This window comes from Cyphellophora attinorum (assembly GCF_001299255.1).
Source record: "Cyphellophora attinorum strain CBS 131958 chromosome Unknown Contig46, whole genome shotgun sequence".
Lineage (NCBI taxonomy): Eukaryota > Fungi > Ascomycota > Eurotiomycetes > Chaetothyriales > Cyphellophoraceae > Cyphellophora > Cyphellophora attinorum.
The window spans coordinates 103,015-117,257 of record NW_017253274.1 but is presented as its reverse complement, the minus strand read 5'-3'; the positions used below and the strand labels follow the sequence as shown (position 1 = coordinate 117,257).

General features: G+C 52.6%; 8 protein-coding genes across 8 annotated transcripts; 5 read left to right on the top strand and 3 right to left on the bottom strand.

Annotated features, from left to right (window-relative positions):
- Nucleotides 1-746: 746 nt before the first annotated feature.
- AB675_11944 (Catalase-related peroxidase) lies at nt 747-1,688 on the top strand (the record flags this gene model as incomplete). The annotated part of the gene is made up of 1 exon (XM_018140834.1): nt 747-1,688. One exon carries the CDS (start codon nt 747-749, stop codon nt 1,686-1,688), a length of 942 nt encoding a protein of 313 aa, XP_017994953.1.
- A 594-nt stretch (nt 1,689-2,282) lies between these two features.
- Nucleotides 2,283-2,722, top strand: AB675_11943 (uncharacterized protein; the record flags this gene model as incomplete). The annotated part of the gene is made up of 2 exons (XM_018140833.1): nt 2,283-2,405; nt 2,462-2,722. 2 exons carry the CDS (start codon nt 2,283-2,285, stop codon nt 2,720-2,722), a joined length of 384 nt encoding a protein of 127 aa, XP_017994991.1.
- Nucleotides 2,723-3,504: 782 nt separating this feature from the next.
- On the bottom strand, nt 3,505-4,394 carry AB675_11942 (Proteasome subunit alpha type-4; the record flags this gene model as incomplete). Its single annotated transcript, XM_018140832.1, has 3 exons — nt 3,505-3,826; nt 3,874-4,314; nt 4,360-4,394. The coding sequence occupies 3 exons, from the start codon at nt 4,392-4,394 to the stop codon at nt 3,505-3,507; spliced, it is 798 nt and encodes a 265-aa protein (XP_017994980.1).
- A 304-nt stretch (nt 4,395-4,698) lies between these two features.
- AB675_11941 (Lactobacillus shifted protein) lies at nt 4,699-5,518 on the top strand (the record flags this gene model as incomplete). Its single annotated transcript, XM_018140831.1, has 3 exons — nt 4,699-5,067; nt 5,115-5,282; nt 5,333-5,518. The coding sequence occupies 3 exons, from the start codon at nt 4,699-4,701 to the stop codon at nt 5,516-5,518; spliced, it is 723 nt and encodes a 240-aa protein (XP_017994942.1).
- Nucleotides 5,519-6,050: 532 nt separating this feature from the next.
- On the top strand, nt 6,051-6,652 carry AB675_11940 (uncharacterized protein; the record flags this gene model as incomplete). Its single annotated transcript, XM_018140830.1, has 4 exons — nt 6,051-6,104; nt 6,177-6,295; nt 6,344-6,446; nt 6,494-6,652. 4 exons carry the CDS (start codon nt 6,051-6,053, stop codon nt 6,650-6,652), a joined length of 435 nt encoding a protein of 144 aa, XP_017994940.1.
- A 304-nt stretch (nt 6,653-6,956) lies between these two features.
- Nucleotides 6,957-7,665, top strand: AB675_11939 (uncharacterized protein; the record flags this gene model as incomplete). Its single annotated transcript, XM_018140828.1, has 2 exons — nt 6,957-7,028; nt 7,078-7,665. The coding sequence occupies 2 exons, from the start codon at nt 6,957-6,959 to the stop codon at nt 7,663-7,665; spliced, it is 660 nt and encodes a 219-aa protein (XP_017994950.1).
- A 2,081-nt stretch (nt 7,666-9,746) lies between these two features.
- Nucleotides 9,747-10,660, bottom strand: AB675_11938 (Histone H2A.Z; the record flags this gene model as incomplete). Its single annotated transcript, XM_018140827.1, has 3 exons — nt 9,747-9,997; nt 10,090-10,159; nt 10,559-10,660. 3 exons carry the CDS (start codon nt 10,658-10,660, stop codon nt 9,747-9,749), a joined length of 423 nt encoding a protein of 140 aa, XP_017994961.1.
- Nucleotides 10,661-11,736: 1,076 nt separating this feature from the next.
- On the bottom strand, nt 11,737-13,876 carry AB675_11937 (Arginine metabolism regulation protein II; the record flags this gene model as incomplete). The annotated part of the gene is made up of 3 exons (XM_018140826.1): nt 11,737-12,941; nt 13,026-13,782; nt 13,841-13,876. 3 exons carry the CDS (start codon nt 13,874-13,876, stop codon nt 11,737-11,739), a joined length of 1,998 nt encoding a protein of 665 aa, XP_017994977.1.
- Nucleotides 13,877-14,243: the final 367 nt, after the last annotated feature.

Below are 14,243 nucleotides of genomic sequence, written 5' to 3'. Positions count from 1 at the left end.
AATCGACTACGCCCATAAATAACGGGCCGGTCGTCTCCACGCAAGCGCATTCGCTTGCAGCACATGTCCAGCAGAGCTATCTCTGAGTCGGACTCGTACGCACGACAACATGCCAGACTTCGCAAAGATGCCCATTTGAAGCTCAGGCCCACTGGCACATATCAAAGTAGCGAGCACGAAGCCGCCTCCGTCTCGAGAACATGCTGATGTGCGGGAAAACCACATTCTGATCACAGCGATGTCACAGAACCGTGCCGCTGGATTTCCCTCATAGATCTTGATGACTATTCACGGCAGGCAGAACGAGATGCGAAGAATCATTCCAAATAAATTGCAGATAATTGGTTTACCCATGATTGGAAAGACCGTATGAGGTGGGAGCTACCTACCACATAAGTCGCTAACTATGCCCACATTAGTCATCCTTATGCAGCTACCCATTACCCACAATCGCAACATGTTTACGATGTTTCATTGACCAACAGCACTCAAGATCCTGTGGCGCCATCCCAAGAGTACATTTCGACATGTGTAAAGCCATTCAGAAGCAGCCCATTGGGTGTCCGCTCGCCTCCGCTGAGCACAGAGTGCACGCCTATGCGCGCTCTGGCGCGAGTAGTCAGCGAGGGTACCGCGTGTCCCGTATCATATCCGGCAAATGGTGGACGCCATGCGACCATATATAGAAGACACATGCTTCTCTCGTTTCTGCAAAGCAGCATTCTCACCCGTACAACAGCGCAAACATGCCTCTTCCTGAGAACGAAGCGACGAATAAGACCGGCAAGGAAGTCATCGAGACACTGAAGGGCGCCTTCCACACGCCTGCTGGATTTCGACCGGCTCATGCTCGTGGCATCCTACTGAAGGGGACCTGGACACCCACCACAGAAGCTGCATCGCTCAGCAAGGCGTACCATTTCAACAACAGTGTCCCCGTTACTGCTCGATTCTCGAACTCAACCGGCATCCCCCAAATTCCAGACAATGACTCGAACGCGTCTCCCCGTGGGCTTGCCGTTCGATTCAACCTTCCGAACACATCTGATGGAAAGAGAGCTCATACAGATATCGTCGCTCACAGCAGCAAGTTCTTCCCCGTAAGAACCGGTGAATTGTTTCTGGCTCTTCTTCAGGCACTTGGTAGCGGCAAGGCTGGAGAGTTTTTGGGAGAACATCCAAGCGCCGCTGCCTTCGTCGGCGACCCAAAGCCAAATCCAGTCTCATTCGGCACTTTGCCCTACTTCGGTGTCAGCGCGTTCACGTTCACTTCCGCCGATGGCAAGGATACAAATGTGCGGTACCGGTGGGTACCAGATGCCGGCGAACAGACACTCTCTGATGAGGACGCCAAAGCTCGCGATCCTGCTTACCTCCACAACGAAATTCAGACCCGAGTAGTCGACGGAGGCGTCAGCTTTAAGTTGCTGGTTCAGGTGGCTGAGACTGGCGATCCTACGAACGATGCAACTGTTCACTGGCCGGAAGAACGAAAGACAGTTGAATTGGGCACGTTGAAGCTTGATGGGGTCGTAGAAGACAACGACGATGCGCAGAGGAAAATCATCTTCGATCCAATTCCAAGGATCGACGGCGTGAAGGAGACAGATGATCCACTGTTCGATATGCGTGCCAGCATATATTTGCAAAGTGGTAAGGACAGGCGCGCAAATCCATACGATAAGTGATGGAGGCCAACATACCAATCCATTTGGTTGCGTATAGTGCAAGGCCGTAAGTAAGCTCGATATAAGTGTCGTGTCAAATCCACCTCTGCTGTCACTTTGAATCATATCCAGTGGGAAATTGGCCCCGTATTCAGTGCGAAATGCGTTTTCAGGTGCAGCAATGTATACACAGGATGCTGTAAAGAATGCGTGAAAGCGCCTATCAACAATTTCGCACCGGTTAGCAGCCTCCAACGTGTGTAGAGAAAAGGCATGTCAGCCGGTCTTCGTCTCGGCCGGCTCGTCATCCGGCGTCCCGTGGCACGAAATGGTCGCCTTCTTTTCTACATTTGGTTGCCTCGTACTTGACCTTCATATCGCTTATGACCAATTGACATTTGCATTTCAATTCACTCTCAAACTCGGATCCTCATCACTGAATTGAACACGCACATACTCAATTCCCAGATACAGCAACCTGGAACATCGAGCCCAGCGTGTAATTCGACTCAACCAGCAACCCAAATAGCGTGTTCCTTCACAAATTGGCACCATCCAACACCTAAACCTGCACGCCAAATCCACATACATCTGGTACCGTTACGGCCGTCCACAATGTGCAAACACATCCTCAACGCCCAAGTCTCAATCCGCTCGCCCTGCTGCAAAAAGTGGTTCGACTGCGCCGAATGTCACGCCGAAACAGAAGCTCATCCTCTACAGCAGACTATGGAAATGGTACCTCCCTTCCCACCAATCTCGATCCTGAGCACACAACTCACACCCAGCCCTAGACATTCATATGCAAACGCTGCCGCAAAGCCTTCCGCAAAAACATGGAAACCTTCGAAGAAGCCGACGAATACTGCCCGAACTGCGACAACCACTTTGTCCTGGAGGCCAAGACACCCCAAGCAGCACTGAAAGTCGAGAGCGAGGACACGCGGATGGATGCACGGATGTTGAAGGACGAGCGGACACGGCGGTTGCAGGATGAATTGAAGATGGAGGGGGATGTTTGGGAGGATGTTGGTGGGGAGGCAAGGCTGGGTTGATGCGATGGGACGGGTCCAAGGCATGATGTTCGGGTCGGTTGAGAGGGTTTGAGGCTTTTACGCTTGGTGAGCTTCTTTCAGGTGATATTTCACTTTCTACGACATCATATCGGGTGGCATCGAAGCACGCAGTCTCCTTTGAGTAGTCCGCGGAGCCTTGGCACGCCTCACGCTCTCGCGCGATGAAAAACCACCGAACGCCTTAGCTTCCCCCTTATCCAGCCCTCAGTCGCACCTGACAACGCGCTTGGCTCCCTCCTCTTCTGCTTGAGTGGTCAGTCACTATATATATTCGAGTTACCCAATTCTCCTCCAACAATCGCACCCAAGTTGGGTATGCGATATGTGTTGCTTGAGCCACAAAAACTCCTACTATACGGCACGGACAAATCACTTTCGCTCGAAGTGGTGTGCTGTGAGGAGTTTCTGACCTTGGCATGTACCCTCTCAAATGTACCCTCTCGAGTTCATCTCGAGACCTGGTGTTTGAGACCTGGTGTGTTGGTTAGTTTTTGCTTTTTGAGAGCCTGCTCATTTGGAGCTAACGTTAACGAAGCTACCAGTCACGCGGTGGAACATGCACGCTCTGGCAAGGTGCTAGGGGAGTGGTCCGCTGAGACCGCGGAACGGACAACAATCACGTTGCATGATGGAGAACTTGCTGATTTTGGAATGGATTTTGTGCCATGTCTGAGTTTTCCTTGGACTCCAGTCGCTAATGCACACACACTCGACACAGTCAGAACGCTACTCAAATGTCGGCGAACCTCGGCCCGATCCTTTCATGAGCCTTCTTCAGCAGGTCTCGTTGGCAAGTTAGACGTGCCCTGTCCGCCCCGACCAGGCTTCTTCTTTGCCGCTTCTTCTTGCTTCTCCGCCTCGATTGTCTTGACGTAGGTCTCGATCTCCTCAGATGGCAGCATCTCGATGGTTTTGCCCGGCGCCATGATAGCAATCTCGATATTCTTTGCACCCGTCTGTACGACTTCGAGTAAAGACTTGACTGTTAGGGAGATGGTGGCTTCTCGGTCCATATCGTCTTTGTGATTGCGTTCGAGGAACTCGCGCACGGTCTTGCTTGATCGGCCGATGGCGTTGGCTTTCCTGTATACATATCAGTAGTGCTCAGCCTCGCTTGGGAGGTCACATACCATGCAGAGTAGATGCCTGATGGTTCAGTCTGGTAGAGATGTGGCGTCGCATCATTCTTGTCGAATCCGATGATCAGGGTACTGATACCAAACGGTCTCACACCACCAGACTGAGTGTATCTCTGCTGTACTCCGGCGACATATTTTGTGATGTATTCAATGGTGACTGGGTCTTCAACAGTCAAACGGTGTGATTGTGCCTCGACTCTGGCCTTGTCGATCAATATCCTAGCATCAGCGTTCAAACCGGCGAAAGCCAGACAGACGTGTGAGTCGATGAGACCGATTTTCGAGGGGGTGATTCTGGTGTCCTGGAGTTTCATGGCTGATCTCTTCTCGCACCCAAGCACGACAATGTCCTTGCCTTTGACACCGACTGCGCATGTTCCCCGCTTGACGGCTTCCAGAGCGTACTCGACTTGAAAGACGTGTCCATCAGGACTGACGTTGTCAGTGACGGCCCCTTACGGCGGCGGAGTCACCTACCTGAACACTGAAAGTGCTCGATCGTAGCCGGACATGTTGTATGGCGTCTCTCGTGGGCTTTTGACTGGATGGGACGGAGCGAGGAAGACTGTGTGGGATGCCGAAGATGGGCTTGCAGGTACAAACAAGAAGGCATGCGCAATACAGGTGTGCTCGATCAATGTAGGGCCGCGCAAACGCGACGCCGCCTTCAAGTTCCGCGGTGAGCTCGAATCTCCAAATTCCACCCCTAACCCTAGCAGATGATCTCCCCTCCGATTGGGTCAAGGATCACCTCAAGCTGCTTGCTCCTACTACAGTAGTCCACTGGTGACTGACACATCTTGCGTGCGCTCTGACATGGCTGGTCTTGCTCCTGCGCTGCGCACTTGCTGCGCTCGGAGCAGCTTGCGGGCTCTGAGATCCTCTACACGGACTTTCACAACCGCGACACCACTCCGAAATCAAGGTCCCGGCACGGGCGAGAACCGCGAGCAGGCCAACGACCCAGCGCCACGGAAAGAGACACCGAATGTGTCAAAGACGAACGAGCTAGGCGTGACGGCGTCGGGAAACAGAGATGGCACTCTACAGGAGACCACAGAATCAGCAGAGAAACAGCGACAGATGCAAGCTCCAAATCGAGCTGGTGTCTGGAGCAGGAGCCAGCAGCCCAGGGAAGTTGCGATGAGTGGTCCGAGATTTGAGCAGACTATTATGGATCTACAGGTAGGATGTCATTTGGCCAGGAGGTGATCATGCTAATACCAAGCCAGCCACAACCATATGCGGCAATCGATCTCATTCACAAGCAGCCTGTGAGGTGGGTGGACGGCAAGCAGACTTCTTGCGATGGTGGAGGAGGCCCGTTAGGTCATCCAAGGATTTTTATCAACGTCGACAAGCCACAGATCTGCTGGTGCACATACTGCGGTCTGCCATATGTAAGTCTTAGAGGCGTGTCTGCTACAGGTGGGGCTGACTGTTCGAACAGGCGAAGAAAGCCCACAAGGAGTATCTTCAATCTCTTCCGAGCACAACATATCCTCTAGCACCGACCAATGATCCGGTACAAGTGCAGATGCCTCAGACTCCATCACAAAAAGGAGAGATTGATGGCCACTATCCTGCCCTGAAGGGCGAAGTCGATGCACAGTCAGTCGCTGGGGCTCAACGATAGATATAAACGGCACGTCAGTAGAGAAGCCGAAATTCCGAGGATTCCATTTGAGTTACGAATTGACCGGTTCAGGTGTGGAGTTGTCCAAAGGCTGAGATACCCAATATTCTTTGGAGGCGTGACTGCAGCCTGATTGTTATGAGCGCAAAACCGGCCACTCGTGCTTTTGTCGTCATCGCAAGCCGCGAAGAGCATTGGCAATCACAGAAGCGTTGCTTCTTCCGCTCTTCATTGTCCGACCTTCCCCAGATTTGCCAAGACTTCCATCTGCATGACGTAAAGCGGATATTCGCTTTACTGATTCTCGAATTGATCTATCATTCCGATGCCTCCTCCCACTACACAATCGCATCCCTGGACCTGGGTTTTCTTAGTGCTATTCTTCATCGCATTCTTGCCAGGTCTACCACAGTATCTTCTTACGCTTCCATTGTCCCTGCTTTGGTCGCGGACACCATCGTCTCCAGCAGTCCAAACACTTCTCTGCCCAGTGGGCTGTACTTCCGTACCAGCATTGAAATCTAGTGGCGAGATGTCTTGGTTTCAGAAGACTTTCACGTTGCCGCCAAAGGCGAGGGGCTCATATGTAAGTGATCGAGATGGCACGTCGGGGTTGTGGACGGAGCGCCACGTAGAAAGCTTCTGCTGACTCTCGCAGTTGATTACAGAAGAGGTCGTCTCAGCACTACCGGAGCTGAAGAACTACAAGGTCGGCATTGTGCATTTGTTCGTCCAGCATACTTCGTGCGGTCTGAGCTTGAATGAGAACTGGGACAGGTGCGTACAGCGGGACAGTGCATCGATGGCGACTAACAACTATGCCAGTGATGTGCGGGTAGACATGTCAGATGCACTCGATCGGATAGTGCCAGAAGATAAGAAAGGCAACCTGTATCGACACAGCTGTGAGGGTCCAGACGATATGCCAGTAAGTTTCGACCAGGGGCTGCCTCACCGTGTACTGATAGACCCCAGGCCCACGTCAAATCAGCTCTTGTCGGGGCCAGCGTGACAGTGCCAATAAGTAACGGGAAACTTGCGCTAGGGACATGGCAAGGTGTGTGGTATCTTGAATTCAGAGCGGCTCGACATACGAGGAAGGTAGTCGCAACGATACAGGGCGAGAAGATGTGACTGTCTGCGAAATTATAGATTGTTACCAAAAGTTCTGGTCCAGCGAGCCGTAGTTTGGCGAGAGCACTCAGCGTTCGCATTTATTGACAGACTCAAGCCGTTGTTGCAATGAAGCAGGGCAGGTTGCGACTTGGCTTTAGATATGTGGTCAACCGGCCAGCCTTGCTCAATTAGAAAACCAAGCCTCGCGGCACTGACCTCACCCGTGGACCTTCATTTTCGCTTCGTTCTTTGTTCATGTCAACTCCTGTTTTATCCCTCTGGTCTCAGACATTGATAGTCCTCGGATACCATAGTCGTCACTATGTCGCGCTCCGACACGCCTGGTGTAATGGCGCAACCAAAGGTGATGTCTTCACGACTGATGAACTTGAAGGTAACATCTACGGCTCCGCTTAAGCAGCGTGCATCTAAACCACTGTTAGTTCATGCAAAGAGCCTCTGGTGGCACTCCAACCAATTCGACGCCGAACAGCGCACCACCACACAAGCGACGACGAACAGAACTCGGCTCCGGGCTATCTACACCGAGCCGATCGATGTCCACACACTCGCTCAATACCACTGAATCGCAGAACGGCCAACTGTCGCAAACTCCCACAAATCCCGGCGCAGAGACGGCGTGGGTACTCAAATCTACTACTACCCACATGAACGACCACACAGAGTCAGACTCGTCCGACGAAGACGAGATCTGGTCCTCCAAAGCTCCCGTCGGCCGTCAAACATTCGGCTCCTTCAAGAAGCGCAAAGCAGTGCCTGTGTCCGCCAAGCGAAAACGAGATGACGCCGATGCAGATCTGAGTTCCGCGTCAGAGGAAGGAGAAGCCACGGACGACGAGCTCCCACCGGATCACCATAGCCGCGTTATGGGCCATGCAGCCAAGAAGGCCATTGGGCCTAAACAGAACGACACGGCAAGTCCGTTGCGGGCATTTGCGGAAAAGCAAGACAGAAAGAAGAAGCAGAGGGAGATGGATGCGAAGAGAAAGAAGATGAGGAGGACCATGTGATTTGGTTTGTATCTCCTTCGTTCACATTGACCTTGCCGACGCCCTCCCTGCGGACACCGTTTGACTGTGGCTCATACGGTGACTCTGACGCAGCCACTGTATGGCTCGATCGCGGCTCCTGTCGATCTGTCCGCCTGCGCGTCCCCTCTTCCGGTGAAGCTCGCAGCTTCGTTCCCACTTTCCATGTTCTGCGGGCAGAGACGAACTCCTGTCTGGGCATGAATGTGGCTTGTGTGGTCAGACTTTGGCCAACAAAGCTGCTGCGACTTCTCGATTGTTCGCCGGCTGCGGCTGAAGTGGTCTGAAACATGTCTGTCGCAGCCACTAGGACAGCCACTGCTCGCTAACGCTTGTCAGGATCAAAGGTCAGCATTCAGATAGCTGCCTAGTCCGCGAATGTACGCAGCCACAAGGGCTGTATGCTCCGGCGATCCCATCTCACCATCAGCGCAGTGCAACTCCGTTGGGCGACTAGGTGGTCGTGGGAGCCGCTGGCGACCTAATCTCGCAGAATGTATGGCGCCCTTGCTGCGACTACCTGACTTGCGGGCACCATCCTCGTCCTCGTGGCAATGGTATTGACGTCTCGATTGACAACGACACGAGAGGTCATCAGGTCGTGTCCTGAACATACTGTCCCTGCAGCACTGCGACCGAGACGGTACACCCTTCCGATCGCTCCGACCTTGCTGGTTGTGAACTAGATAGCCTTCCAAATTATCACTTCTTTTGACATTCGTCTCAGACCTGCGACCTTGCTTCGATAAGCGCAATGTCTCCTCTGCACTCTCGTGACGTTTCCTGGGTCCTGCCTCCCATGGAGTGATCTCAACTTCATCGTCAAACTTCACCCTCTTCTTTCGTACTCCCGGCTTGTCGCCAGCACAGACCGCGGCCCGTGTTTTGAGAACGGCTGTCCTTCCCTTCTTCTTGGTGAGTACTCTTCCGCCATCCTGGCTCGGATCCCGACACGGAGATCCAACCTCGACTCTCGTGCGACCGCCGTCTCGTTGCTTGTCGCTATATGGAAGATCAACAGAGGCGTTCGGTTGATACTCTGCTGACGGGCCAAGCGCGCCTGACATCACGGGGCATTGACCACCGTCGCACCCATACACATAGTTACTCCCTCGCCGTCGCTCCATTGGCCCATCACAAGTGCAACAGCGCCCTCCACGCTCATGCGGATCCCTGCACCACCCATCTCGACCGTCGTCACCGCACTGGTACCAGTCGTTGATGAATCCACTGCCCCCAAACTCACAGTCGCGCGGTATCAATAACAATGGCCTGCCGTAGCAGCCTGGGCACATCGTGTCTGCCTTGTTGCATAATGCTACGCGACGAATCTCCCGATTGAGTCAGATTCAGGTTCAGATCCGACTTCGAGAGCTATTGGAGTGACTTGAGTCCAACAAGCCTTTCGAGCCCTCAGAACAGTCAGGGCCCTGCCTCGATCCGCAGACGGGTGTAAATGTCACACAGAACATCGCATGTTGCCTTAAACGGCTTGTGTGACGTCGGCGACATGATCATGATCCAGCACCGATCGCTGCTCACATCATTAATGAATCGGTGGAGGACACCTCGAACAATTCTTCACTTATGATAGAGCATTTTCGATTGTTGGGGCGTACTCATCTGTCGTCAGTGAGAGAATGGCGGTGCAGATAATCGACAACTCGAAGGCACCAAAATCAGGACTCGACAAGATTCATGGCCCCATTCTCTTCTCAAAGCATTTCTTCATTTCCTGTTTGTTGGTTTCTGTCTGATAATGTGGGTTACTGTCTGTGTTTCCGCTCTCGGGTATTCGTACAAAAACTGCAGAACGCAAAGCCCCCCCGCCGTTGATAATCAAAGAATGAACGCCCCATTTGCCTCCCCAACCACCAGACGAAGAGCAATGAGCACAGCTAGCAGGGTCGAGATGGCAGAAGAGCCTATTGGTTTAAATGCACCTGAGGCACTGGCACCTTTCGCTTTGGCCCGGTACCGTGGTCTATGCCGTCCGGTGGCCAGACTTTTGGAGGTGTCCATGCTTCAACCCGATTCCGCTTACACCCTCTGCCGTCATCCACCTAGGCTTCGATAGCTTTGTTCTTCTTCTTCTGCTCGACCTTGAGGAGGAGAGCACGGTTGATGTGGGGGAGAACACCACCGAAGGCGATCGTTGCGCGGATGAGTGTGTCGAGCTCCTCGTCGCCGCGAATGGCGAGCTGCAGATGGCGTGGCGTAATGCGCTTGACCTTCAGATCCTTGGCGGCGTTGCCAGCCAGTTCGAGGACTTCGGCGGTGAGGTACTCGAGGACGGCAGTGACGTAGACGGCAGCTGAGAGTCGAGGTTAGCCAATGGTTCCACGGAGTAAGTGATGGCGTGTGGTGACGAGGATGTGATGATGAAGGCAGGTGGTGTGACTTTACCTTTGGCGCCGACACGCATCTTGTTCTGAGTGTTGTTCTTGAGGAAACGCTTGACACGACCGCAAGGGAACTATTGAAGCATTGTTAGTGACGCGTTCCGGCGAATGACATGGTGGGGCAAGCGACAACGAGCTGGTGAGCCTCTTGTCGCAAGCTCAGACGCGTCGAAGTGCTCGAACTGGACTCAGTCGATGATAAGGTGTGATGCCTGGTCGTGGCGAAGTTTTGCGACAGATGTGCATAGACGCGCTGATACGATAAGACAATGCCATGCAGCGTTCATTTCGTATGCGCGTGTTGTTTCGCGAGGCACGTTGATGTTTGCCATCTGATTTTCGCCCAAACTGATCAGATCCAGCTCGCGACGTGTTGTGTAGTGCTGCGTTGTCGATTATGCGCGTGCATCATCTCTTGTGTGACCAGTATCGCGACACCGAAGACCAAGATAAAACCATCAGTATTGGCTTACCTGCAGACCAGCCTTTGCGCTGTGAGATTTCTGGTTCTTGGACCCGGAGTCCTTAGCTCCTGTGGCCTTGCCACTAACACTCTTTCCTTTGCCGCCGGGCATGATGGATTATGCGTTCGATTTGGGATGAATTGATTCGAAGGTGATCGATGGGATCGCGCGATGTCGATCTGAGAGCTTTGGATAATCTGCGGTGTGACAGATGAGTGTGTAAGAGTCGTAGACTGCAATACGCAACAAAAGTGAAGATGGATAATGAAGTTAGTGAAGTCAGAAGATCGAGCGAGAAAGAATCCACACGGGCGCAAAGTGATGGTGAGGAGATGTTTCTCTGTTGTGGCAGGGTTGATCGCGCGGGTGTTTTGGAGGGCGGAAGGCGGATTTTGGACGAGTGAAAAGCCAGCAAATCGACAAGAACAGGCCTCAGCGGGCACCTCCAGGCGCAGCTTCTCCCTTCGCTGACTCTTGAGTCACTGCAGTGTTTGTGCCAAAACCATTTCGGGTTTAGCGCATTCTCGACACTTCAATTGGTGGCCACGGCCAAAAGAAACTCGGTCAGTGTCCTGGAAAGAGCGACTTCATTGTCTCTCTGGGGTTGCTGAGACAGTCCTGACGATCCTCGTGAACAGTGAGAAGACCTCTAGCAGCAATAGAAGGATTCGATGTCAGTAGAGACCCTCAATATGGTGTGCTAAGGAGAGGGCCAGGGATAGCCCTCTCAATTGGATGAAGGCCATTTTAGCCCACAGACTCGTAGAAAGACCCGAAAAAAGCCCTGGGGTCAATGGACAGGAGCTTCTGAAGGCTTCAATCAAGCAGGAAAGACCTGCGACAAAGATTAAGTGCATAGGATGGTATTCTGGCTGATGGAAGGCCGCTGGTGGAAGCTGGAGTGCCACGGCTGATTGCCGGGCTTGGCATCGATGCGCAGGAAGTGACCCCAACGTTTGATGTCCTGATATCTGCATTTCAAGACCACAGCTTCTCACACAATTGGGCAACACGAGCAGCGCTTCGTCTCGTTCAGCGAAACCATGGGCAATTCGCACATGACTAATATCTGCTACTAGCCCGCGCAGGTTTATTGAGGGATATCTAACCTGCCTTTAGCAGTGACGCCGAGTGATCTGACATATGCTCGACTTGTGCTCAGGTCAGCGTCTCTTTCGAGGCCTGCTTCAAGTCAACAACATAAACACGCCCGATCTCCGCACAATCTCGCGCCACGAGACGTTCGCATCTCCGGCGTCGCGCTGTCTCCAAACCTCTCGAACCACAGTCTGGGCTATCTCCCCGTTCTTAAAGCCCGCCTCGACAGCATGCCCAATACAAGCGATGGCGCGACTCCGCAAATCAGCACTCAGCGCTTCGCATGCAACGATGAAACTCGGCCACACCACCAACCCAATCCGGTTCGATGAATAGTGCCGTGACTTGACTTTTTGGTGGGTTTCGAGGCATACGATCACCTTCTTGACGTAGTGCTGGAGAATCTTGGCGTTAGTGTTGCGAATCTCTCGAAAGAAGTAAACCAGCAAGGCGTTGTATATTGCATTGCGCATGCTGAATGCCATCACACTGCTCGAGTCTGCCGCAGCTTCATCCGTGTCGAGGTATGCTAAAGCAGTAGAGGACTGAAGAAAGTCTAACCTTCGGCATGAGGACGCCGACTCCGTTTCGTAGTTGCAGATCGTGTGTTCCAGCTGGGCCACCTCATCCAACAAGTCGATAGGAATCGAGTATTGATTTGTTCCACGCAGAGCCCTGGCTCCAATCTTCTCGATCAGGGTGTTTGTCGTTGCTAGCATGTCGAATAAAGTGCCAGGAATGCCCGAGAAGGTCTCGAAACCGGCATCCCGAGCGATATCAAGCTTCAATTCGTGTACTGTAAGTCGAGACTCGTTATCTCTGGACAGATTGACCACAAGGTCCTGCTGGGCACTGGTCGCGCAGTTGATCCTACCAGCCTCACTTGTGATGCACTCGTTATCTTCGAGAAGCTCGCCATACTCGGTCTCCGTTTGGAAGAATGTTGTTCTCTCCAATATGGAGATAAAGGCAAAGATCCGATGTAACTGCAGGGCCTTCTTCGAAAACCGGGTTTTGTTCCCACCCAACTTCCTGATGATGTTCTCACACTGCAAGATGTAGAATCGCGAATCCCAAACATCACCACTCATAATGCCAACGCAGACCAGACTCATAGCAGCCATGAGAGACTCCTTGTACTTGGGTTTGTGGGAAGCGTCAATGGATTCTAAGTGCTTTCGAAACGCAACGCGACCAATGTTGCGGAACTTCTGCGCCTGTCCCGACCAGTGCTGAGCTGATTCCATCGCCTGTCGAAAGGAACCTGAGTCCTTAACTGTAGTGCTTGCTTCGTCTGAATGATACATAGAGCTCAGATGGGAACAAGTCAGCGATAAGAGGCTGTATAGCAACGAGACTCTGGCGAGACTGGATGTACCGAGGACATCCATTTCTCCGTAGGCGGTCATTGCGCAGGACAAATGGAGACCACGCCATGGCGATCGCTCTTTCGGAAGGGGAACACTGGTGAGCGAATCGATAACATGCGTAGCATAGTGATTGAGAAGGAACCTGACATTCGACGGGAGATAAGGCGAGCTAGAGGGCGAGGAACACAACTGAGGGCTGGTCCATGGATCCAGTTCAATTTCTGTCTGCTGTTCCTGCTCCCCATTGAAGTTGAACGGAGTTGAGAGTGCTTGATTGTGTGGATTGACCTGCTTTGGCGAGTGTGACGAGAGTGGTAAATTTACTGCTGGGTCGATGCTGAAGTCAAACGTCTCGTGTCCGATGAAGAAGTCGCTGTCATCGTAGAGTAAGGCTCCCTGAGAACTATCGGTCCCATATTGGCTTAGACCAGTGTGAAAAGTGTACGGATCCGAATATGGATTCAGAGTCGCGAAGGGTGTCGGTGTTGTAGGCGGATCTTGGTCGTCACCAACCACATCATTAGGGTCAAGCTCAGCGACAGTGATCTTTGGTGCCTTGATCGTCGAGAAGACAGAGTATGGACCGATAGTGAACTGGCGGTCATTGCCGGCCCTAAGAAATTGCTCCTCTTCCGCCGCCTGTTCAAGCTGATCCAGTAAGTCATTTACATCTGCACCAGAAGAGTTTTCTGTCAAGTGGCACATCAACTTTGTCGCCTCGAGCTCTCTCATCTGATCTGCTCGCACTGCGTCAATATTGATGGTCTTGAGTATGAGCCATGTAAAGATGAGAAGGCGTTTGGCGTAGAGGCTGCCGACTTACCAGAAAACATCTCTGACCGCGTTCGCCATTTGCCATTATGCTTCTCATCCTCCTTCTCTGTGCCTGGTGTGTAGTTCGGCAACCAGGATAGTCCCCCGTCATAGCCTTCACATTCAAGACGAAGACGTACACAATTTGAGCAGGATGGCCGTTCCAGGCTACACTTCACTTTCCGTTTACGACATGTTAAACAGCCACTGAATGTCCTACTACGCGGCTTCGATGCACGTGTTTTCGTGTTGGCCATTGCCACTCCGCCATCAAGTCCATGCCGGTATGTGTTATGCAAGCTGGGCAAAGGGTCCTCATCATCGTTGACAAGAAGTTGTCGCCGAAGAAAGGTGGAGGTCTGATACAAATGACGGGTGGCGTCGAATCCCACTTTTGACTTTGCCCGCCCTTA